The sequence below is a fragment of the Prionailurus bengalensis genome, chromosome C2 (genome assembly GCF_016509475.1).
Source record: "Prionailurus bengalensis isolate Pbe53 chromosome C2, Fcat_Pben_1.1_paternal_pri, whole genome shotgun sequence".
Taxonomy (NCBI): domain Eukaryota; kingdom Metazoa; phylum Chordata; class Mammalia; order Carnivora; family Felidae; genus Prionailurus; species Prionailurus bengalensis.
The window spans coordinates 83,638,482-83,661,131 of record NC_057350.1 but is presented as its reverse complement, the minus strand read 5'-3'; the positions used below and the strand labels follow the sequence as shown (position 1 = coordinate 83,661,131).

Here is a 22,650-nt window from a genome sequence, read left to right as displayed (position 1 = left end):
TTTTCCTTGGGTCTTGATCCCTGGGAAAAGGCTCGAGTCTAGTACAAATATTTGATGAAAGAATCTTGGGAGAATCAGAGGTGGTGTTAGAAAGCAGTGAATTCAGACAAATACTTCCGCCAAGTCGTGTGCGTGTGTGTGTGTGTGTGTGTGTGTGTGTGTGTGTGTGTGTATGTGTGAATTGAACACAGCCAGTCCTCGGACTCCGGAGACAGAAAAGGCCTACAGCAATCTGAGGCTTAACAGATGGGCTTCAACAAATGGCATTAATCCTCAGAGGCTCTCCATAAACACTGAACTAGGAACAGGAGGGATTCCAGACTACAATTCCCAGAATGCTCAGTGGGGAAAATGAAGGGAGTGGAGCAGCGTATGATGGGATGTGTATTTCGTGTAGGGCTGAATAAGGCCTCTCCTATCCCTCCCCAAGGCACGCCTACCCCGCCGAAGGCAGTCGGTCGTTGTAGTTTTGTTAAACCTAGGAAGCTTAAAATTGTAAGCAAAAGGGAGGAGAGGTTTGACGGGATTTGTAGTCGGCACGGTCTTCCGACGCGCAAGCGCAACTGTGGTTGGGGCGGGGCCGGGGCACTGCAGTGAAAGCCGAGGCAGCGGGCAGGCGAGCAGGGGGCGGGCGGACATCTTGGGATCTGGAGAGTGGCCGGGCAGGCTGAGAAGGGGGCCGCGGACACCAGGTGAGCTGGGGATCTGGCCAAGGGTAAAGGAGGATGCCTAACCCCGCTGCCCAGCTTTGCCCTTCCCTGCACTACGCTACGCGGAAAGCTGCCCACACCCGGGAGTGGCCTCAGCCTTCAGATCGGGAGGGAGCTGACGGCTGGGCGGGGGCGCCTGGGGCGCGGTTGCAGGACAGGCTGGGAGCGGCGCCCTCCACCTGACCCGTCCGGAGCCTCCCTTGAGAGGGATACTTACTGGAATCCTTCCAGAGCGGGGACTCCGCGCGGCGACCCCCTCCCCGGGATCGTGACAACCTCCCTGCCCCTTGGCGCCTCCTCTCAACGCAAGGACAATTCCCCCATCTCCTAGGACTGTGACACCCCCTTGTGGGCTTCTTCTGGGACTGTGACAAGTCTCCCACCCTGCGGCACCCCCTCCCCCCAGTTGAGTGACACCCCGCGGCTCTTTTTTTCTCAGACCTGTGACAGCCCCCGCACCCCCGTGGAGCCATATTTTTTTCCGCGATGTCTTCCTCCCCAGGGCGAAAAACCCATCAGCCCCTCATGCCTCTGCACTTGAACTCCAAAGCAGGTTCTGTCGCCCCAGCTTTCCTTTATTCACTACTGTCAGTCTCTCACTGCTGTTTTTCTTCTTCAGAGCCTTGACCTTTGCCACACTGGAAACTTCTTCCCCCAGATGCCCCCACCATCCCTTTTGCTGCTCCAGGCTCACCTGAGTAGACTGCCTGGCTGTTTCTGCCAGTCTTTCCCCTTAACTCATTATTCCATTCCTGTCCTGGGCCCCACCTGGGCTGCCCTGGTGCTCTGAGGTCCCTACCACTGTGTGAACTTGCGTCTTTGCCCAGGGCTCTAAACTCCATTTTGCATTTCTTCTCCCAGCCTCTTTGGACTGAGGGATGGAATGTGTCCACCACCACCTTGAGAGACCTCTCACTGAGTTTGGGAGACCCTGGTGGCCGCAGTAATCCGCTTTATTTTCCAGTCTAGAAAACTCTGCTAAACTCCCTCCACCCTGTGAAAATTAATACCAGAGCTAATTCAGGAAAGCTAGAACTAAATTAACCCTTTTTCTCCTTGCAAACAGTCTAAATTAGTTTGACCCAAATAATTTGGATAATTCATATATTCTGCCCCTTGCTTATAGGTACTCAGGCCAGAAATCAGTTATGTCATGGGGTCTGGAATCATAGAATTTCAGCCAGATCGATCTCATTGTTTTATGAACCTATATTCCCACCCCCTTATTTTTATTGCATTTGGGAGCTGAGAGGGAGCCTCCCTTTTTAAAAGGGAGATAGTTAAAAATAACTAATAAGCAGCTTGGGTCATTAAAGTGTAGTCTGCCAGGGCTGGGGCCTTTCTCTCTGCTCTTTTGCCTGCTTATCTGACCGCCTGGGATTGGTTGGAACCACACTCCTGGGTCCGTGTCAGGGCCTAAGGCCTCCCTTTCTCTCCCCCCCACACCCTGCACACCCTTTCCTGGAATGTTTAGATTTCTGTGAATTAGAGAGCCACAGGTCAGGCCCTACTGCCTTCTCAGAAGGGTAGTGGAGCCTGAGAGACCCGGTCTTCCTAAAGCTGTGCCTGAGGGCCCCAGGCCTGAACCAAGTGGAGGTAATTCCTACCGCCATTCCTGCAGCCGCAGGCAGGCCTTCACGGTGACTCACCGGCTACAGTCTGAGTGAGAGTCTGCACAGGAAGGGGCCAAAAAGGATCCTTGCTGAGTTCAGCACTGTGAAGAGGGGGAGGGGGCTGCTTTCTGGGCTCAGCCCCAGAAAAGGGAGGGTCAAAATGGCCTTAGAATCCTGGGCCCAAGTCCTTCTCCATTTCTTTCTCCTTTCCAGTGTGAGATAAACAGGAACTGGAGCCTGGCTAAGGGGAGGGGCATGCCTGGGAGGACTGCAGGGTCACTTCTGGAGGGTTGAGTCAGGAAAAAAAGCCGAGCCAGTGACCTGCACAGCCCCAACTGGGGATGTTGGCAGAGGTTCTGAGGCCTTCCCTGACCCTGCCTCCGCCTGTCCTAGGTCTGTTCTCAGAGCGATGGGCCTTGGAGACTGAGCTGCCGCCATGATAGGAGGCTTATTCATCTATAATCACAAGGGGGAGGTGCTAATCTCCCGGGTCTACCGAGATGACATCGGGTGAGTCCCCTGGCTGAGCCAGCTGTGCCCCCACCCCTTATCCTTCCTCCCCAGCATGCAGGACCAGGTCTGTTGCTACCAGAGACTTGACTTGGGCCACCCCCTTCCCTTGCTGCATCCTAGAAGCTCAGCTAATACAACCTGGTTCCCATTAGGTCTGGTGGTATTGGCCTGATAGCCAGTTACTGCCTGATAGGCAGGACCTGTGGAATAGTGTGGCCCCTGCAGTCTTAGGAACTTTTGCCCTTCCTGCCTTCTCCTTTCCTTAGTGACAGACCTAGTTGCTCGAGATGAGTACTTTTGCCCTGGCAGATTGATTTCTCCTTTGAGGAGGAGGGAGATATTTCTCCAGGGGATGGAGTTAGTGGCCACGCTAGAGGTACTAGGCCATCTAAGTCTTGCTCTCAAAAGCCATTCTCTTGTTGAGAGCCTTCACTGGATTCTCTTGAAAGCCTCTCCAGGCTGCCAAATCCTCTCCCACTCCCTTTCTCAGGAGGAGGCAGGCTGCTGACTCAGCCATTTTCAGTTCCTCTGGGCTACCCCTGGAAGAGAGGTTGTGAGCAAGCCTGGAGCACTCTCTGGGTCACTGAGGGAAAGGCAGGGAGGCCATGTGGCCCTTTCTGGCCTATCAGAGTAGATGTGGAATAGCTTCTTGTTCTGGGTCCCTCAGACCTTAACGAGGAAGCGCAGCCTGCCTTCTCATTCTGCCTCACCCTGCACGCCACTGTTCTTTCCTGAGTGAGGGCACTTGTCCTAGCCTCAGCAACTCTAATGAGATTAGGCTTCTCTGGTTCCCGCTGCCCTGTTTTTCTTCCTCTAAGAGCTTAGGATAGAGAGTTACAGAATGGGCCTGCTGCAGCGCCTTAGCTCCTTGCCTCCCAGCTCCCTGGCTAGTGGGCTGGCCTGGCCTTTGTGGCTGTTTGTCCACTGACTGGTGGTGGGGCATGAGCTAGAGTTGTGGCGATGCCTGGCTTGCCTGAACCTGGCTGGCTGTACCCATAGGCACCCCCCTCCTGCCGTGGATGGACCTGCTTAAGCTAGGGCACATACTGTCTTGCATGCCTTGCTATGCTCTCCACCCCTTGCCTGTTGCTTGTCTGCTTCCACCTCATGGTGTGTGCTGCCCACCCCCAGTGTGTTGTGTGTCTAATCCTCTCTCTCGTTGCTGTCACTCTCCTTTTCTTGCTGGCGTCATTTCTCTCATCCCATCTCATTGGCTGCCGTAGCAATAGGTAAGCAGCCTATCAAGCTGCCGCCAGGCACAGGTGGGTGGGGGGCCCTGCCCCCCATCATTGTTTTCTTCATCTGTTTTCATTCCCCAAACATGCCCTGGAATTGGATCCTGGACAGGAATGAATGGCCCAGCTCCATGGCCCCTCGGTCCTTTCTCCTCGGTAGATCAGAGCCTTCTCTGAAGTCATGCTGACTTTGTCTGACCGGTGGAATCACAAGTGGGAAGACTGGGAAAGAAGCAGAGTCTCTCTTTCATTTGGGCCTGGAGCTTACTGAGAAGCTAGAGAGGTTGCAGCTGGGAAATTGGGGCCAAGCTTGGGAGTTAGGAGCATACCTCCTTAAGCCTGATGGATCTCACTTTATTAACTCTACATCTATCCTCCTGTCATTGCCACTTGACTTCCCTCTCTTCCTCAGACACTAGCCCAGCTCTGACCCTACCCTTGTGCCTCCGCTGGGAGTCACAGGGAACTGCCCCAGTGGTTTAGGCAGTTGGCTTCAGAGTACATGCCAGACTTAAGCAGTGAAGGGGGGGGGGCAGGGAGGGGGGAGTTGTTAGCAGCTGTGGTTGATCCCTGTGGAGTGAGGTTTGCCTGGGCGCTGAGCAGCCCCTGTGTACCCTTTTCCCTCAGGAGGAATGCAGTGGATGCCTTTCGGGTCAATGTTATCCACGCCCGGCAGCAGGTGCGCAGCCCTGTCACCAACATCGCTCGCACCAGTTTCTTCCATGTTAAGCGGTCCAACATCTGGTTGGCAGCTGTCACCAAGCAGAATGTCAATGCTGCCATGGTCTTCGAATTCCTCTATAAGATGTGTGACGTAATGGCTGCCTACTTTGGCAAGATCAGCGAGGAGAACATCAAGAACAATTTTGTGCTCATATATGAGCTACTGGATGGTGAGGCTGGCAGGGCGGTGGGCCTAGGGTGGGGCTGAACCTGATGGGGCCTGGCCTGGAGGTAGGAGCAGGTGTGAGGTTCCCTCCAGTGCCTTCTGAACTTTTCTGACTATTTGGTCTTTTGAGCCCTGAAGGCCAGCAAGTAGAGGTGGGAGAGGGGGCAGAGGACCAAAACATCTTTCAGGGGGATAAGAACCTAACTGTGGGGCTTGGTAGCTGGGCCTCCTGCAGTTAAGCACATTTCCCTTTCACCTTTGTGGTTTGGGTCTTAGTTCCCTGACTGTCCTTCCAGCTTTCTATCTCAGTAGCTGCCTCAGAGCCTGGAGGAGGGTGAGCTACTACCAGCTTCTAGGGTTACATTATCTCTCTTCCTCTGTAGGGTATGATTTAAGGGAACAGAGTCTTTCCACCTTCCCAATGTCTGTCTGTTTTCTAAGGACTCAGCACTTCCTGATCTCTCATTCACTGGCCATAAGAGTCTTCTGCTGATTTTCTCTGTGAAAAAAAACTGACATTTAATTATGTTTTCTTATGAAGCACAAATCCCGGAGTAAATGCTGCAAAGCAAGAGGACAGTGCTGTAGATGATCCCACACTCTTCTGGAGCTGTCCTGGCCAGCTATGTCCAGGCCAGGGGAGGGATTAGACTAAAGAAACCTTCAGCTTTTTCCAGGGGCTGATGGATCCCTTCCTTTTGCAGAGATCCTGGACTTTGGCTATCCACAGAATTCAGAGACAGGAGCACTGAAAACCTTCATCACTCAGCAGGGTATCAAGAGCCAGGTACTCAGTTGTACAGCCACAGCCAGGGTGGGGCCCATCCTCCTTAAGCCCCCTGAGCTCTGTCCCGGCTGACTCAAGCACCACCTCTGACAGGAAGTGCTGGCCTGAGCCCTCTGCCATGATTGCAGGCCTGTTTTGCTGTGTGTGGCCCTCCACCCCAGGAGCAGCCAACTCAGCATCTCTGTTTCTGGGAATATAGTTCAAGCAGTTTCCTTCTGCACTGAGGGAAGGGAGGGTGTGGGCTGCTCTGGAGGCCTGGTGTTCCTCAGGAGGAGAGAGTGTGGGCCCTCCTCTAGGATCCAGGCCTTATAGCTGCCTTCTCCTTCTTTTCTGCCTGCCTCTTCCCGTCTGTGCTCCCCTACTGCTTCCTGTGGGCATCACATTGGCCCTTTGGCCTCCAGCATCAGGTAAGCTGTTCCCTTAGCTTCCATCTTTACAGCTTTGTTCCAGTTTTCTTCAGGCCCTGCATCATGGAGCTTATGGGGAAGATGAGTTACAGGGTGGGGACCAGAAGGCAGGGGGAATGAGGGTAGAGTGGGGATAGAAACAGGATGATTGAAGGTAGAGAGGAATGAAGTCATTATGTTGTCTCTGTTCCCCGTGTAGACAAAAGAAGAGCAGTCCCAGATCACCAGCCAGGTGACCGGGCAGATTGGCTGGCGGCGGGAGGGCATCAAGTATCGCCGGAATGAGCTCTTCTTGGATGTGCTAGAGAGTGTGAACCTTCTCATGTCCCCACAGGGTGAGAGCCCTCTCGAGATGAAGCTGGAGGGGCAGGACCAGGGCAGGATCCTCATCCTGACTCAGATGTTCCCATTTATCTATCACCAGGGCAGGTGCTGAGTGCCCATGTGTCAGGCCGGGTGGTGATGAAGAGCTACCTGAGTGGCATGCCCGAGTGCAAGTTTGGGATGAATGACAAGATTGTTATTGAGAAACAGGGCAAAGGCACAGCTGATGAAACAAGTAAAAGGTGCCTGGGGCAGGGTTGCTGGTGGGAGAGGGTGGACCTCGAAGGGCTGAGCAGGGTCTGGTGAATCACAGGTTCCTTTCTAGATAACATTTTTCCAAGCTCTTGACATCTGTGCTTAAGAGAGATGAGGGGGGGCGCCTGGGTGGCGCAGTCGGTTAAGCGTCCGACTTCAGCCAGGTCACGATCTTGCGGTCCGTGAGTTCGAGCCCCGCGTCAGGCTCTGGGCTGATGGCTCGGAGCCTGAAGCCTGTTAACGATTCTGTGTCTCCCTCTCTCTCTGCCCCTCCCCCGTTCATGCTCTGTCTCTCTCTGTCCCAAAAATAAATAAACGTTGAAAAAAAAAAAAATTTTTATAAAAAAAAAAAAAAAAAAAAAAGGGGCGCCTGGGTGGCGCAGTCGGTTAAGCGTCCGACTTCAGCCAGGTCACGATCTCGCGGTCTGTGAGTTCGAGCCCCGCGTCAGGCTCTGGGCTGATGGCTCAGAGCCTGGAGCCTGTTTCGGATTCTGTGTCTCCCTCTCTCTCTGCCCCTCCCCCGTTCATGCTCTGTCTCTCTCTGTCCCAAAAATAAATAAACGTTGAAAAAAAAAAATTAAAAAAAAAAAAAAAAAAGATGAGGGGATTGTACTCATCGTACTTAAAGAGTAGTCCCCTTTGTTTGATTCCCCAGGACTAAGATTTTTCTATAACATACTGATGGCTTCTGGCCAGTGTGCCTAAAACCTCTGGGTCCCAAGCAGTGGAGTTCTCCAGAAACGGTGAATTTGCAAAGCTCCCACTCATCCCTAAATTGGCAGCAGGGACCCCTGAGTCAAAAAGCTATATTCTGGTAGCTTTCCACAGTCTGTAGTGCAAGCTTCACTCAGGATGTGGCAGCCTTTGGGGGTGGGATAGATTCCCAGCCCAACTCTTTCTTGCCACTCTCCTGTACCAACGAAGAGACCTTCTGCCCCTGCTCACAGTGGGAAGCAATCAATTGCCATCGATGACTGTACCTTCCACCAGTGTGTGCGACTCAGCAAGTTTGACTCTGAACGCAGCATTAGCTTCATCCCACCAGATGGAGAGTTTGAGCTCATGAGGTACCATTGGGGTGTGAGGAGGCAGGGAATGCTGCTGGCAGAGAGTGGGGAGAGGGAGGAGGACAGGCTCTGCTGTGCCAACCTTACTCCCCACCCCTAAAGGTATCGCACCACCAAGGACATCATCCTTCCTTTCCGGGTGATCCCGCTAGTGCGGGAAGTGGGACGCACCAAGCTGGAGGTCAAGGTGGTTATCAAGTCCAATTTCAAGCCCTCATTACTGGCTCAGAAGATTGAGGTGAGAACAAGGGACTTGGGGAGGAGGAAACACTGTCTCCAGATAATGGCAGCTGATGTCGGGGCTTGACAGAGCTCTCTGACAGGTATATCACTTCTAGGTGAGGATCCCAACCCCACTGAACACAAGCGGGGTACAGGTGATCTGCATGAAGGGGAAGGCCAAATACAAGGCCAGCGAGAACGCCATCGTGTGGAAGTGAGTCTCCTTCACAAGGTCACTGCAGGGCTTAAGATGCTTTGGTGTACTCCCTTAAGTCTTACCTTCATCCTCTTGAGTGTGAGTGTGGTGTGTGTGTGTGTTGCAAGGATGGGGGGTGCCTGTCTGCTTCTCCAGGAGCCTCTGCTTTTGCTGTCATCCATATACCTCTGTGTGAGTATGCACATGCCTGCACTTGGGTGCATGCGTGCATTTAGTTATCAAAATGCCTCAACATTTCCCTATTTGCCCTTGTAACATCTCTGTGAAATAGCAAGGGATAGCATGCTTGTGTATTTAGGCTGAAATTGCAGCCCACAGTGCTAAAGGAATAGCAGACCCAAGATTCCATAGCAAGTGATTGCCAGGGCCCTTACCACATTTCCTGTCCTAGCACTTCCCACAAGTTCCTCTGTTCCGTTCCCCCCACCCCTCCAGAAAGGGCACCGTCCACCTTGAAACTCCTCCAAGCTATCAGGGGCACTTGCTGCTCATTGCCCCTCTGTTCCTAGGATCAAGCGTATGGCAGGCATGAAGGAATCACAGATCAGCGCAGAGATTGAGCTTCTGCCCACCAATGACAAGAAGAAATGGGCTCGACCTCCCATTTCCATGAACTTTGAGGTATGGCAAGGGGGGGCCCTAGAGCCACTGCAGAGGGTATGCTAATAAAGATCTTAGGATCGTCCAGGTCACCTTCTGCACCTTGTGACCTGCAGATGAGACCCAGAGAGGGGAAAGTGACTTTTATAATTCAAAGACCCATTTCCTCCCCCTTCAGGCCTCTTACTAGAAATTACTATTCACACTGACAAAAAAAATCTGTGACTTGTAAAGTTTGTCATAAAACAGTTTTTTGGAAAAATTTAGATTGACTACCAGATAAGACCCAAAGTTTATTTACACACAGGGGACTGGGCTGGCATTGCTTTGCACATGTTAGACGTATAATTTTCTCCACCTTATTTTTTAAGCCCATAATATTGAGCGTGGGTCTTTGGTTGCTGCCTCCTGCTGATTAAAGGAATTGATTCGAGTTACCACAGGCAGGGCCTGATTTCCAACCCAAGTGATTGTTAGTTACACTTGGATATGCTTTCTTCTTTAGTAACCTTTTAAGATCCTTCTTAAGCTTCCCCTAGCTTCTTTCAGGACTCCAATCATTCAAACACCTGTAGTAGAGAGAGATGAAGTAGGGCAGAGCTACAGAACTTCCCAGAGGAGAGCAGCTGTGAGAGGAAGACCAAATTCCTAACTGGAGCTATCCCTTGCCCAGGTGCCATTCGCCCCCTCTGGCCTCAAGGTGCGTTACTTGAAGGTGTTTGAACCGAAGCTGAACTACAGCGACCATGATGTCATCAAATGGGTGCGCTACATTGGCCGCAGTGGCATTTATGAGACCCGCTGCTAGCTGCCTAGTAGCAGCTAGCCTGCCTCCCCACCCACCTTCTTCCACAGGTCTGGGTGCCCCCGGGCCACCACACGTCAGCGTCTCCTCCCTCCTGCTTTGCTGCCTTCCCTTTGCACCAGCCCCTGAGTCTAGGTCTGGACCAACCACATCGTGAGCGGGACTGGCGGAGCAGTCCCTGGGCTCCCTGGGCAGGGTGGTTTCTGGGGCTCCTACTCCACCATCCATCTGTGTGCCCTGGCCCAATGCCAGGCTCTGTGTTCTGTGACCAAAGCCAGGTGGGCTCCCTCTCCTCCCCTCCCCTGTGGCCACATCTCTCTGGAGTGGGAGGGTTGGCTGCCCCTCACCTCGGAGCTCCCCCAAAGGCCAGTAATGGATTCCCAGCCCTCAGTCCCTACTCTGCTTTGGGATAGTGTGAGCTTCATTTTGTACACGTGTGACTTTGTCCAGTTATAAACCCAATAAACTCTGTAGAGCGGAGATGCTATGTGTTGGTGGTGCCGGAGCTACACGGGGAGGGGAACTGATGGGATTGCTCTTCCCAAATCTTAACACCGCATACTGTGAGTTGAGTAGAATTTTATATTGAGCTCTCTTAAGGTTCTGGGCCCCCTTGAGGTGATCCAAGCCCTTATCCTGACTGGTGTCAGTCCCAGGCCTCCTTTCTCAGAACACAACCTCAAGGGCAAGCAGCTCCATCTGGTCCTGGTTCCCTGAGGGTAGAGTTTCTTTCCCTAGTTGACCTCTAGCTTTAGACAGGTATTTTCTAATTAGCAGAGATTAAGCAAGGTTTACATTTGTTTTTTCCCACCATCTTGAGAAACTGACCTCAGTTCTGTCCTTTTCGCAATTACCCAGACTTCCCAAACAGTGGTGAGTGGCTGGTAAAAGGGATTCTCCTCCTTGCTAACTTCCCCTCTGCAGAGAATCTTGTGATAAGCTAGTCCTTAAGAGGAGTATTCCATACCCTGCTGGTGTATTGGGGCAGATAAAAGAGCAAACCTGCCCTCACCAGTTTTCCCTTGTTTGGTTTCAGCCATTTTAAATCTATTAGAGAAAATTTCAAATATAAAGAGAAGTAACAAGATATATGTAATGAACCCTCATTCAACTTAAGTTATCAACTCATGGCCAGTTTCTTATCAACATGATCAGTGTTCAAAATCCAAGAGTCCTGTGGTTTGTTTTTGTTTTTGTTTTTGTTTTGCAACTTGCATCAGGATCTAAACAAGGTCCGTTGTGGTCAGTGAATCTTTTTAAATCATATAAACCACAGGTTCCCTGTCAGCTCTTGCAGTGTTGTTGAAGAAAGCATAGTTTGTAGTCCCCCCCCCCCCCAAAATTCCTCTTTCTCTCTATTGCCTATAAAATGGTTGTTAGCTCTAGGAGCTTAACTTTTAAACTTCAAATAGCAGGACTGATCCTTCGCAATGGCAAAGGATGATGGATCTTAGGTGAAAATTTTAGAGCCAGGTTGGAAGAATATTCACATTAAATGTAAAGCAGCATCATTTGAGGGAAATAGTCTTAACTTCTGAGGAAATCAGTGAGAGGAAGTAGCTTTTTACAGTCATTTACTGAGCTTCCTGATGGAGAGCAGTACGCTTTGGGTGTAGGTAGGGAATAAATACCATTGAATTTGCACAGCCTTTTGTCGATCTGGTTTTCTTGCCCTTTGGTGGAGAGAGATCTTGTGCCCTGTGGTGAGGTTAGGACCGAGTGAAAATAATTCGCGTAGTACTGCTGAGCTGTCAGGTGAGAGAACGGAATGCTGGTCCTGGGCGGGCTGGCCACCGGGCTGATACCAGAAGCCCGTAGGACCTGGGGACCGGAACAAAACCTGTGGGCTGTACATTACTGTGCAGGGACTTCTGAAAGCTCGGGAACGAGTGAGTCAGCAAACCTCTCGGTGGGCTCCAAAATGGACCCGGCTGGGCGCGCTGCGGTAGACGCGCCTCAGGGGAACGCAGAGACTCGGGCGAGGTCCGCGTACATTATCAACCCCTCGTCTGTCAGAAGGGTCCCTCCCACCGGACCATCGGTGTCTCGAGTCCAGATAAACTGCGAGCTTCCTTGCACCCTACCCCGCCGCCTCCCGTAGCTCCACCTCCCAGAAGGCAGCGAGAACCGCACATGTGGCTAATTTTTCAGTGGAAACCGCGTTGCGCAAGCGCAGAGAGAGCAGTTCTAGCGTAGCCTCTGAGCGGCGCTTGCGCACGGTTCCTCCATCCCAGATCACCTAGTCCACCGGATTCCGAGTGCTCTGCGCTTTTCTTACGTCACTACTAGGCATGCGCTTTGGGAGGAGGGGTGAGCTTTTGGGAGACCGGCCGGAGGCGGGTCTTGGCTGAGGTCTAACGGCGCCTGCGCGGACGGGAGCCCTACTGGAACATGGCGACTTGCGCTGAAATCCTGCGGAGCGAGTTCCCTGAAATTGACGGACAGGTCTTCGACTACGTGACGGGTGAGCGGAACCGAATCAACGCGCTGGGGAATCGGAAATGGAAATCATTAGGGGAAAGACTAAGGGCGGGTAGTGCCGGGGACCGCTGCTAGGCCTCTCCTCTGTGTGACCTCTTGTCCCGAGAGCCGGTTAGGTCTGGAGCCCGGACTGGGGCCGTGGTTCGGGGGCTAAAACTGCTTGTATGTCTACCGTACCCACTCTCTTCCTCGACCTGCCACGCCCGGCCTAAGGCGTCTTGCACAGCGGCAGCGCGGACTTCGAGTCTGTGGATGACCTGGTGGAAGCAGTGGGGGAACTGTTGCAGGAGGTGTCCGGGGACAGCAAGGATGACGCGGGCATCAGGGCTGTGTGCCAGCGCATGTACAACACTCTGCGCCTGTAAGTGCCAGGGCCGGGGAATCTTGGGGCAGGATGGGGGGTGGGGGCGTGATAGGAGGGCGGACGGTGAGGAGACGAGATGTAAGGGAAGAAAGGTCTGATGGTCGTAGAGCTTTTTATTCAGCTCCTAATTCTGCGCTTTCTGTTTCTACCGTCAAGGGCTGAGCCACAGACCCAGGGAAACAGCCAGGTGCTACTAGACGCCCCCATCCAGTTGTCAAAGATAACAGAAAACTACGGTGAGAGTGAGGGAAGATTGAACTAGCTGCCCTCTGCCCTTGTCTCAGTCTTCACCCCCTACCCAGCCCGCTGTCCCCTAGAGCCCAGGACTCCTGGTACCCCTTTTCCACAGGAAAAGGTTGTAGAAGCTAGTTAATGTCTTTTCTGAGGGCAAAAGAGGCCATTGATGAAGGGAGTAGGATTGGACAGGTCTCCAAACTCTTAGGTAGGGTAGGAAGAATATGGGCCTTGTAACTAGACAGACTTGGGTTTACTTCCCAATTTTGTGACTTTTCTAACCAGTTGCATGACCTTTTAGGAGTTACTTATCTGCCTCAGTCTCTCTATTGTCAATCTGGAAGGTGTTTTTTTGGTTTTGTTTTGTTGAAAAGTGGGGGGATGACAGCTGTTTCTGGGATTGTAAGGCTTTTCTTTAAATGTCTATGTCTGTGTCTCATTCATATTAATTACTCAAAATGTTAGTTTCCCTTCCCTCAGGGAGAAGGTGACTGCTTTTCTTATCGCTTACAGACTGTGGCACCAAACTTCCAGGACTGCTAAAGAGGGAACAGTCCTCGGTGAGGAGGGGGAAGAAAGGGTGGGGGCTGAGGGTGAGCAAGGGTGAGCATTGACTGTCTTTAAATACTGGAGTATCTTTTTGGGGAATTTCTGATAAAGTCTTTCCCTGAGAGCAGGGTAACTTAAGATGTTGTTTCTGAGGCTACAACCTAGCCTGAAATGGTTGTGTTTGGACCTTCAGACAGTGAATGCAAAGAAGCTAGAGAAGGCTGAGGCTCGACTGAAGGCAAAGCAGGAGAAGCGCTCAGAGAAGGACACACTCAAGACCAGCAGCCCTCTGTGAGTTTAGTAAGAAGGGCTGAGAAGAGAATAGAGCAGTCTCTATTGGGATGGAAGGGTGGCTGGGAGTGCTAAAAGCCATCCATTTCTTCCTTTGAAAGAGTCTTGGAGGAGGCATCAGCCAGCCAGGCAGGCAGCAGAAAGGAGAGTCGGTTGGAATCATCTGGCAAGAACAAATCCTATGATGTTCGAATTGAGAACTTTGATGTGTCTTTTGGCGATAGGTGAGGGAGTGGCAGTGGGGGGTGACGTTTTTTCTTTTTCCAATTAAAGGAGAATTTGGACAGATGGAATGGGGCTTAAAATAACGCTAGGTTTGTGTTGTTAAACTTGCTGCATACCTGTTTCTAGAGCAGCAGCACCCTTTGTTTTCTTCCTGCTACCCCTGCAGGGTACTGTTGGCTGGAGCAGATGTGAACCTGGCATGGGGCCGCCGCTATGGACTGGTGGGCCGAAATGGGCTGGGGAAGACAACACTCCTGAAGATGTTGGCCACTCGGAGCCTGCGGGTTCCAGCCCACATTTCCCTGCTGCACGTGGAACAGGAGGTTGCTGGAGATGACACCCCTGCCCTTCAGAGTGTGCTAGAGAGTGACACCGTGAGAGAGGACCTTCTGCGGAGGGAGCGGGAGCTCAGCGCCCAGATTGCCACTGGCAGGTAAAGGCTCCAGAATAGGTAATAACCAGCAGCCACAGTTCTTCACAGAGTGCCTGTCATACTACCACAATCCATAACTTGCATGCCCATCCTAGGAAGCAGCAGAGCTTAGAACTTGGCTCTGTGGGGCTGTAAAGCCCCGTTCCTTCCACAGTGCCCACTGCCCTCACTGTCTTGAGCAGGTTCTTCCTGTCCTCTGTTCCTGTCCTGGCAACAAGGCAGTCGGTGACCTGCTTTTCAGCTACATAGGGTGCAGGACATTCCCCCAAGACTACCTGCATTCAGGCTGAGTGCTCTTCCTCCCATTCCCACTCCAGGGCTGAGGGCTCAGAAGCTGCACAGTTGGCAGAAATATATGCCAAACTGGAGGAGATTGAGGCCGACAAGGCACCTGCCAGGTATTTAAAATTCCCCTTCCCTCCTTCAGATTTTACCTTTCCATTTCGTTACCTGTTCCAACGGGGTTCTTTAATTTCCTCACTTCTAGGGCATCAGTCATTCTTGCTGGGCTTGGCTTTACCCCTAAAATGCAGCAGCAGCCCACCCGGTGAGTGGCCCTTGCCATTCTTGGTTACGAACACTGTTGGCTCTGTCTCTACCTGTCCTGGTGAACACCTACAGCTGATGTGATCTGTGTTTCTTTAGGGAGTTCTCAGGTGGTTGGAGGATGAGACTGGCCCTGGCCCGGGCCCTGTTTGCTAGGTGAGTCTCCTGGGCCTGAAGGGGCCCATGGATACTGTGGAGGATTGGCCTTGGTTCATGGGAGGTCGTGAACTGCTGACCTAAAACCTCAAGGCTTGCATTCTTTTCTATAGGCCAGATCTTCTGCTGTTGGATGGTGAGTTTAAAATGGGCACCCTGACTTTGGGGTGAGGAAGGATGGCAGCATCCAAGTTCTCTAGCCCTTCAATCCCAAATGTGTCCTCCCCAACTTTTCCAGAACCCACAAACATGCTGGATGTAAGGGCCATCCTGTGGCTGGAGAATTACCTGCAAGTGAGTGGCTATAGGTGCTGGAGTAGGTCTAAGGAAGGTCTGCCTCTAAGACACTGGTGGGGAGGTGGGGGGTGCTGGAAGTTGATTTCCCTCCCAAACTGGGCCTGCCATCCTGTGACCCCTCAGACATGGCCCTCTACAATCCTGGTTGTCTCCCATGACCGCAACTTCCTGAATGCCATAGCCACAGACATCATCCACCTGCATAGCCAGCGGCTAGATGGCTACCGGGGAGACTTTGAGACCTTCATCAAGAGCAAGCAAGAGCGGCTGCTCAACCAGCAGCGTGAATATGAGGCACAACAGCAGTATCGCCAGCATATCCAGGTATAGGGGCAGACAGGGCTAGGGGCCCATGGGTATTAGAGTTTTCAGGGATGAGGGAGCCTGACCAGTGTCTGCACTCATCCACCCACAGGTTTTCATTGACCGATTTCGCTACAACGCCAACAGAGCTTCTCAAGTGCAGAGTAAACTCAAGATGCTGGAGAAGCTGTGAGTACAGTAGAAATCCACCTCATCGATTAGGCCCTGACTCTTATTCCCTCGATTAGGCCCTGACTCTTATTCCCTTAATTTTTTCCCTCATTTTGCAGGGTACCCCTTGCCTTCCCATTCTAGGTCTCCCCTTTTCTAGAAACCAACTTTAATCTCCTCTCCAACAGGAAAGCAGAGAATTTTACACTGCTGTTGTAAATTAGTGTTGTCCCCACAGTCCTAGGCAACCACGAATTTCTTTTCTGTCTCTAATATATTTGCTTATTCTGGATATTTTATATAAATGAAATCCTGTAACAGGTGACATTTTGTGTCTGGCTTATTTCACTTAACGTAATGTTTTTGAGGCTCATTCGTGTTGTAGCATGTATCAGTATTGCCTGCCTTTTAATGGCTAGGTAGTATTTCATTATAAGGATATACAGCATTTTGTTCATTGATTCATCAGTTGAGGGGTATTGGAAGTGTTTCTGTTTTTTGGCTCTTATGAATAACAGTGCTCTAAACATTTGTGTACAAGTTTTCGTATGGACATATGTTTTCTATTCTCTTGGGTATATGCCTCGGAGTAGAATTGCTGGGTTACAAGATAATTCTATGTTTAACTTTTTGAGGAACTGCCAAGCTGTTTTCTAAAGCAGCTGTACCATTTTATATTTCTACCAGCAATGTATGAGGGTTCCAATTTCTCCACATCCTTGCCAACACTTATTATCTGTCTTTTTAATTTTGGCCATCGTAGTGGGTGTGAGCGACAGCTCACTGTGGTTTTGACTTGGATTTCTTTAATGACTAACAATGTTGAACATTGGGGGGTTAATCTAATAGCAACCTTTCTAGAAGTGCCGGTGGTGGAAGGAAGTCTAACATCAAAGGCTTAGGTTTTTGTGACATGAAATATTTATCACAATGTATTAACTGGAAGGCCAAAAATCTCCTGAAAGGGATATTGTGAACTGGAAGAAGGTACTCTAAAATAAGAATGGGGTCTGGATGGTAGAATTGCGAGTTTTTTTCTAGGTTTTCCCTGAACATCTATTATTTGTGTAGTAAGAACAAAGTCATTTTTTTAAGCCATAAATTTAGTTTGCCTGCCCCCTCTCTCCTCAGACCGGAGCTGAAACCTGTGGACAAGGAGTTGGAGGTGGTGATGAAGTGAGTGCTGGGCCAAGGGGCTGGTGGGGAGCTCTTGTTTCTGGCCACCTCTGTGTTCCTCACCACCACCTCCTGCAGGTTCCCTGATGGGTTTGAGAAGTTCTCACCACCAGTTCTACAACTAGATGAGGTGGATTTCTACTATGATCCTAAGCATGTCGTCTTCAGCCGTCTATCCGTCTCTGCTGATCTCGAGTCCCGCATTTGTGTGGTATGGTTGCTGTTTCTCTGTTCTGTGAGCTGGGACTCTGCCACCCCTTCACGTAGTGTGGATTGGCCCAGATCATCTGGCTGCAAAAGGAAGTGGTATACAGGAGCAGGGATTGGCCTGGGCCAAGGGCTTTGCTATACTTCCTTGCAGAGATAGGAAGCCTGGTTGTGGTATTTTATGAATACTTAGAACAAGACTTTATCTTACTAGTCTTAGCTCTGAGTTTTCTCAAACCATGGAACATGGAAGAGAGATCAGATTTCAGGTCTTGACTCTACCTGTTGCTAGCTTGGTTACGAAGTGGAGATAACACCTACGTCACTCAGTTATTGGCAGGATTAAATCCCCTGCACTTAGTAGGTATTCAGGTGTCAGTTCCCTTTATATCTTTACTAGCTCTTTCATCTTTCTGTAGAGTTCCTTAATATTTTTTTCGTTGTTGAAGGAGTCATTGGTCAGAACCAGTTCTCATCTCCTTCCCTTCAGTGTCTCACACATGTCCACTCTTGAACATTCTCGGGGTTCTTTTTACAGGTTGGGGAGAATGGTGCTGGTAAGTCTACCATGCTGAAGCTGCTTATGGGGGACCTGGCCCCTGTCCGGGGCATCAGACATGCTCACAGGTAAAGCCCCCAATTCCAAACTGCTCATATACTGTAGCTACACTCGTTTATGGTCATTGCCTTCCATCCCCTCTTTCCACCTTTGTTTCTGCCTGTAGGAATCTGAAGATTGGCTATTTCAGCCAGCACCATGTGGAGCAGCTGGACCTGAATGTCAGTGCCGTGGAACTGCTGGCACGCAAGTTTCCCGGTACCTTAGGGATTTGAGTCCGGAAAGGAGGTGACCCCTACGGCTAGGCCCATCTTGGGGTGGGGTAATGAGCAGTGAGCCCCGAGTCTAAGTATAAGGACATGGGCATTTGGAGGTAGGGCTGAGGGGAGGGCGAAGAGAGAAAGTTGGGTCAAGAATCCACTTGATGGAGTGAGGCCTATTCCAGGGCGGCCTGAGGAGGAGTATCGTCACCAGCTGGGCCGGTATGGCATCTCTGGAGAACTGGCCGTGCGCCCTGTTGCCAGCTTGTCTGGGGGCCAGAAGAGTCGGGTAGCCTTTGCTCAGATGACCATGCCCTGGTGAGCTCTTGCCTTCCCCTCTACCCCTCTACCCCCTACCCCTCTACCCCTCTACCCCTCTACCCCTCTACCCCTCTAGCCAAGTAGAAAATGTTTCTCTTGCCTTCGTATCAGAGGGTTCATTTTTCTCCCAACCCCAATAACTACCCACCTTCCTGGGTACTGCCTTCTAGCCCCAACTTCTACATTCTGGATGAACCCACAAACCACCTGGATATGGAGACGATTGAGGCTCTGGGCCGTGCTCTCAACAATTTCAGGGTGAGTGTGCCTTCATGCTGCCTGCTCCTCCCCAAGTGTCATCACCCCTTAGGGCCCCCCTGAGTGCCTCCTGGTCTCCTCTCTTTCAGGGCGGTGTGATATTGGTATCCCATGATGAGCGCTTCATCCGGTTGGTGTGCCGGGAGTTGTGGGTGTGCGAAGGCGGCGGCGTCACCCGGGTCGAGGGGGGGTTTGACCAGTACCGCGCCCTTCTCCAGGAACAGTTCCGCCGTGAGGGCTTCCTTTAGGGTCACCAGGCCGAGGACTGTGCCCAGGATATGGACTGGTCTCTCAGACCCCTGGGCCGCGATATAGGCAACCATCTCCAGGCCACGGACTTCCCCCAACTTTGGGGACAGCCTTATTTCCAAATCTCCTTTTAACTGGAGCATCCTCTGCATAACCCAGGGAGCCCCATCTAAGTGTCTGTGAGGACTGGTCTTCAAGGGAAGGGGTGGGGGTGCCCTCTGGTTATAGATCCCCCCAACTGCCCCAGCTCTGACTGGGCCCCAAGTGGCTGCTGTGTAAATTAAATGTCCCCCTGCATCTCCCTGGCTTCATCTCTGCTGCTCATTGGCAGGGCTGCAGCACTTGCACAGTGTTAAGGGGCGTGGGCTCTGAGGTTTAGGCTTTTCCTGTAACACTTATATCAGTCACATGGCCAGGTCCATGGCAGCACCAGTCTTGCTCTGGAAGGAGGTGTCATTAAAGCCACTGGGGCTCAGAGATCACCTGCCTTACTTTGGGTGGCCTGAGCTGGTGGAATGAAGGGCAGTGTATTACATCACTGGGGTATACTATTCCCTATAGCCTGGGCTCAGCTGCAGCAGAAGGGGGCTTGGTTTGTGCTGCCTCAGTCCCACTGCTTGGAGGAGTGAACTGATTCTGTAACCTGGCCTCCAGCATGGTTTGTCAACTGCTTACGCCTGTGGTCTCTGACTTAGGCTCACCTTGCTTCTCTGATCCTCGGCTGGAGCTGAAGAGAAACCGAGAAACTATCTTTGTCCCATTTTACTTGGGTGGCTTCATGTTCTTTATTTTCCTTCGAACTATGTAGGGGGGGCCTGGGAAGTAGGGAATTGAGAATGGGGTCGAATGGGAAGAAACAGCACTTTGTTTTTAAATCAAGGAATCTCAGGAGAGCAGTTGTTTAACAGAGTAGTAGCTCTTATAAATATTGTTTCTTGAGGACTCCACTTCTATATGTAATTGTTAGAAGACACTAAAATAGGAACCTTGCCTTCCTCAAAGACAACAGAGAAACCAGAATCAACAGAAGGAACTTGCTGGCTTCATGGGAAATTGTAGTCACAGGGGTCAACCTAAGATTTGTAGCCCCCTGAGGCTGTTGTGGTATGTAGGTAGCTGGGGGAAAGAGGCTCTTTTGGAGGAAAGGAGAATGAAATCAAGAAGGCTCTGTTCACTACACAGCAGGTGCTGATAGACTGAGGAAGCTGGCCAAAGGGCCACTAGTCAGCCAGCCTCCTCAGCCTCCCTCCCTCTTAGAAGTCCAGAGGTGTTCCAGCCACTTCTGTGTACCATTGAAGTCACGAGGGTCTTCTCATGGTCCCCCCCCACACTCCTCACCCTCAGGCCTGCAGGTGTGCCAGTTTGGGGGCCGTGTGGTGTAGTTTCTGTGCCTGCCTTTTTGGCCAGGCTCTCAGCCCCTTCACCCCTCACTAATTTGTGAATCCCTGTAGGAGTCCTCAATTTCTCAGTCGGTGAGAGTACAACTGAAGGGTTCTGTGACACAGAGTCTGCTTCTTTGGATGTGACTTTGTGTACAAAGAGCAAAGGCATTGGAGTAGGGCCTGAAGTCAAGTCCCAGCTCCATCCCCAGTAGTAGAAGGGGCCACTAGTATTAGCTGGGTAATCACAGCACATCACAACCTTTTTGAACACCTTCCTACGTGGTTTCTTTATAGGGTTGTTGTGAGGTTTAGATGGCAAGCACATAACATATAAGCCCTCAGAAAGCAATTCTTGGGTGAGCGGTCTATGATTTAAAGACTATTATTATTATTTGAGGAAAGAGGAAATTTTTCTCTTGAGTGGCTCCAGAGGTGGACCAATTTGGGCTCAAAGGAAAGAAAACTTTTAAATAGGCTGCTTTCTGGGAGTGAGTTCCCAGAGACTGTTCAGCCCTGCCAGGCTACGGAGAAGGGCTCTGAGGGGGAAGCCAGCACTAGATGGCCTCCAGACTGGCTTCCAGTTTATGATTCCATGAAAGAAATGTGAATGAAGAGCTTTTATATATGACAATATAAGTCTATGCTGCAGGACTTGAGAAAGACGGCATGAATGAATTGCAGGAGGTGAGAAAGATCCCAGGATAAGTGTGTATGGTGAATTTCTGGAAGTTAGGGGAGGTGAGTTGGCAGGAGATTCTGGTCTTCAGGGATGGAAAATGGCAGCAAAATCAGCCATCTCCACTCCACAGGGCAAAGGGGAAAGTGACCCAAAAGACTGCCCTTGATCACTCCAGACGGCCCAATACAGCAGTCTACCCTTCCATGCTCTGGAGACCCTATCTAACCCCAGCCATTGGAAAGCTGGTCCTTCCCACAGCTACTGGTGCTGGAGCTGCCCCGCCGACATCAGGCCTTTAAAGCAGTCCAGAGCCAGCGGGGTTGAAAGACCTCAGTCTGCAAGGTCTTCTTTGAAACGCTGGCCTCCCCGCTTCTGCTGGCCTTACCATACTCACCAGTGCCTTCCCAGACAACCTGGTTGGTCACCGGTGGACAAGGGTGCAGTGGGTCTCTGCACCAATCTACACGACCCTCAAAGATGCCAGCCACAGAATCGTTTATTCCAATGTGATATTGCTGTCTTGAGATTTGTTAGAGCTAGACATTTTACTGAGCTTTCCAGGTAAATGTTAGCACAGAATAGGAGAGAAGGTACCATTTACCCTGCCTGACCATGCCCCAGCCTGATGTGTCTTTTGGGTACAGAACATCTTACAAGGAACCGCTCCCCAGGCCTGGGTCTGGTCCATCCACAGATGCAAACCAAACAACACCCCTGCCAGCATCAGAGCACTGTCACTGCATCAGCGGGAGCCCACAGACTGGATGACTGAAGGGCTGGGAGGGTTTTTCAAACCTGGGGTGATGGACTCTGCTTCAACCCTGCCCTCTTCCAAGTGGGCTTCATTGGCACTGTGTGCTTCCCCCATTATAAGCTGTATGCCGATAAGATCGTAGTTCTGGTTTGCCTTGATATCCTTGAAGGCCAGGCCACGGCTTGCTCATCTTTGCATCTCCTGTGCCTGTCACAGGTTTGCTTCCCTGGAAAGCAGCTTGAGATCAGTTGAGCAGAGGGAGAAGCCGAGCAGTGATGCAGGCCCAGGAAAGGCTCAGCCAAGCCCACATTCTGGAGCTGGGATAGCCCTGCAGAGTTGGTCTAAGCTGAGGCAATGGGTTCAGCCCTTTATTCTGCTGAGTGATTAGTCTTTAGGTGCCAGCTGCTACCAGAACGAGGCGTGACCTTCAGAAAGGTTTTCTTCAGCTGAGGCAATCCTCAGGGGCTGACAAGTGAGGGCTTTCTGCCGTCAATACGCAGCAGCTGGGGCAAGTTCTTCACTCCTAAAGGGGGATCTGGGTAGCCCATCACAGCATCCACTACAGTGCCTCCCAGTTAATAGATGCTCAGTTAAAATGCTTGTTAAGTGACTATTTGGGGAAAATTGAGAAAAAGTAGAGAATGATGGAGGAGAGAGCAGAGGCAAGAAGACCAACAGGGAGGCCATGACCCAAATCCAGCCCTAAGGACGTGGAGTTGAGATGATGGAGGCAGAGGTTAGACCAGGGATGGTGGTATGCTGACTTAGCAAGGGGTTTGGAGCTCTGCCCAAATGAAGGAGGGCTCCTTTTTCGGGGCCTGAGCCTTGAAATAAGTGAAATGAAATGAGAACTTTGAGACTCTAAGAGGTTAAAGAGATACTTGTTTTTAAACCTTCCCTTGTTCCTCCTTTCAACACAATGCTAAGGAAGCAACAGTTAATATTTATTGGGGTCTTATGTAGCAGGCACCGTTGTAAGTGCTACACCTGCACTAAATCAGTCCTCGAAACCCTATGAACTGGCACAGTTGTTATCCCCGTTTTAGAGATAAGGAAACAGTTGACCGTGGGTGTCTGGGCTGGGATTCAGGCCAGGCTGGCTCTATATCTC

At 51.2% G+C, this 22,650-nt stretch overlaps 2 protein-coding genes across 5 annotated transcripts; both read left to right on the top strand.

Moving 5' to 3' along the window:
- The first annotated feature begins 564 nt into the window (after positions 1-564).
- On the top strand, positions 565-10,121 carry AP2M1 (adaptor related protein complex 2 subunit mu 1). Of its 4 annotated transcripts, XM_043594763.1 has the most exons (13): positions 566-692; positions 2,717-2,833; positions 4,060-4,065; positions 4,699-4,964; positions 5,665-5,747; positions 6,149-6,154; positions 6,354-6,489; positions 6,579-6,720; positions 7,681-7,800; positions 7,903-8,038; positions 8,139-8,236; positions 8,749-8,860; positions 9,513-10,121. In XM_043594763.1, exons 2-13 carry the CDS (start codon positions 2,760-2,762, stop codon positions 9,645-9,647), a joined length of 1,314 nt encoding a protein of 437 aa, XP_043450698.1. In that variant the 5' UTR covers positions 566-692; positions 2,717-2,759; the 3' UTR covers positions 9,648-10,121. The 4 variants fall into 4 exon arrangements, with proteins under 4 accessions (XP_043450701.1, XP_043450698.1, XP_043450699.1 ...); XM_043594764.1 differs by lacking the exon at positions 4,060-4,065; XM_043594765.1 differs by lacking the exon at positions 6,149-6,154.
- Positions 10,122-11,916: 1,795 nt separating this feature from the next.
- Positions 11,917-19,484, top strand: ABCF3 (ATP binding cassette subfamily F member 3). Its single transcript, XM_043594762.1, has 21 exons — positions 11,917-12,108; positions 12,339-12,486; positions 12,646-12,725; positions 13,237-13,283; positions 13,466-13,563; positions 13,665-13,787; positions 13,955-14,221; positions 14,539-14,619; positions 14,709-14,768; positions 14,867-14,923; positions 15,037-15,059; positions 15,162-15,217; positions 15,344-15,544; positions 15,636-15,712; positions 16,826-16,870; positions 16,949-17,081; positions 17,616-17,704; positions 17,803-17,894; positions 18,082-18,214; positions 18,388-18,475; positions 18,565-19,484. The coding sequence occupies exons 1-21, from the start codon at positions 12,036-12,038 to the stop codon at positions 18,721-18,723; spliced, it is 2,130 nt and encodes a 709-aa protein (XP_043450697.1). The 5' UTR covers positions 11,917-12,035; the 3' UTR covers positions 18,724-19,484.
- The last annotated feature ends 3,166 nt before the right edge of the window (positions 19,485-22,650 follow it).

Coding starts and splice junctions, on each gene's coding strand:
- AP2M1 (XM_043594763.1), top strand. CDS start 2,760: ATGATAGGAGGCTTATTCATCTATAATCACAAGGGGGAGGTGCTAATC. Junction 6,721..7,680: donor GCTGATGAAACAAGTAAAAG/GTGCCTGGGGCA, acceptor CCCTGCTCACAG/TGGGAAGCAATCAATTGCCA. Junction 8,861..9,512: donor CCATTTCCATGAACTTTGAG/GTATGGCAAGGG, acceptor TCCCTTGCCCAG/GTGCCATTCGCCCCCTCTGG.
- ABCF3 (XM_043594762.1), top strand. CDS start 12,036: ATGGCGACTTGCGCTGAAATCCTGCGGAGCGAGTTCCCTGAAATTGAC. Junction 13,788..13,954: donor GATGTGTCTTTTGGCGATAG/GTGAGGGAGTGG, acceptor CTACCCCTGCAG/GGTACTGTTGGCTGGAGCAG. Junction 17,895..18,081: donor GCTGGCACGCAAGTTTCCCG/GTACCTTAGGGA, acceptor GGCCTATTCCAG/GGCGGCCTGAGGAGGAGTAT.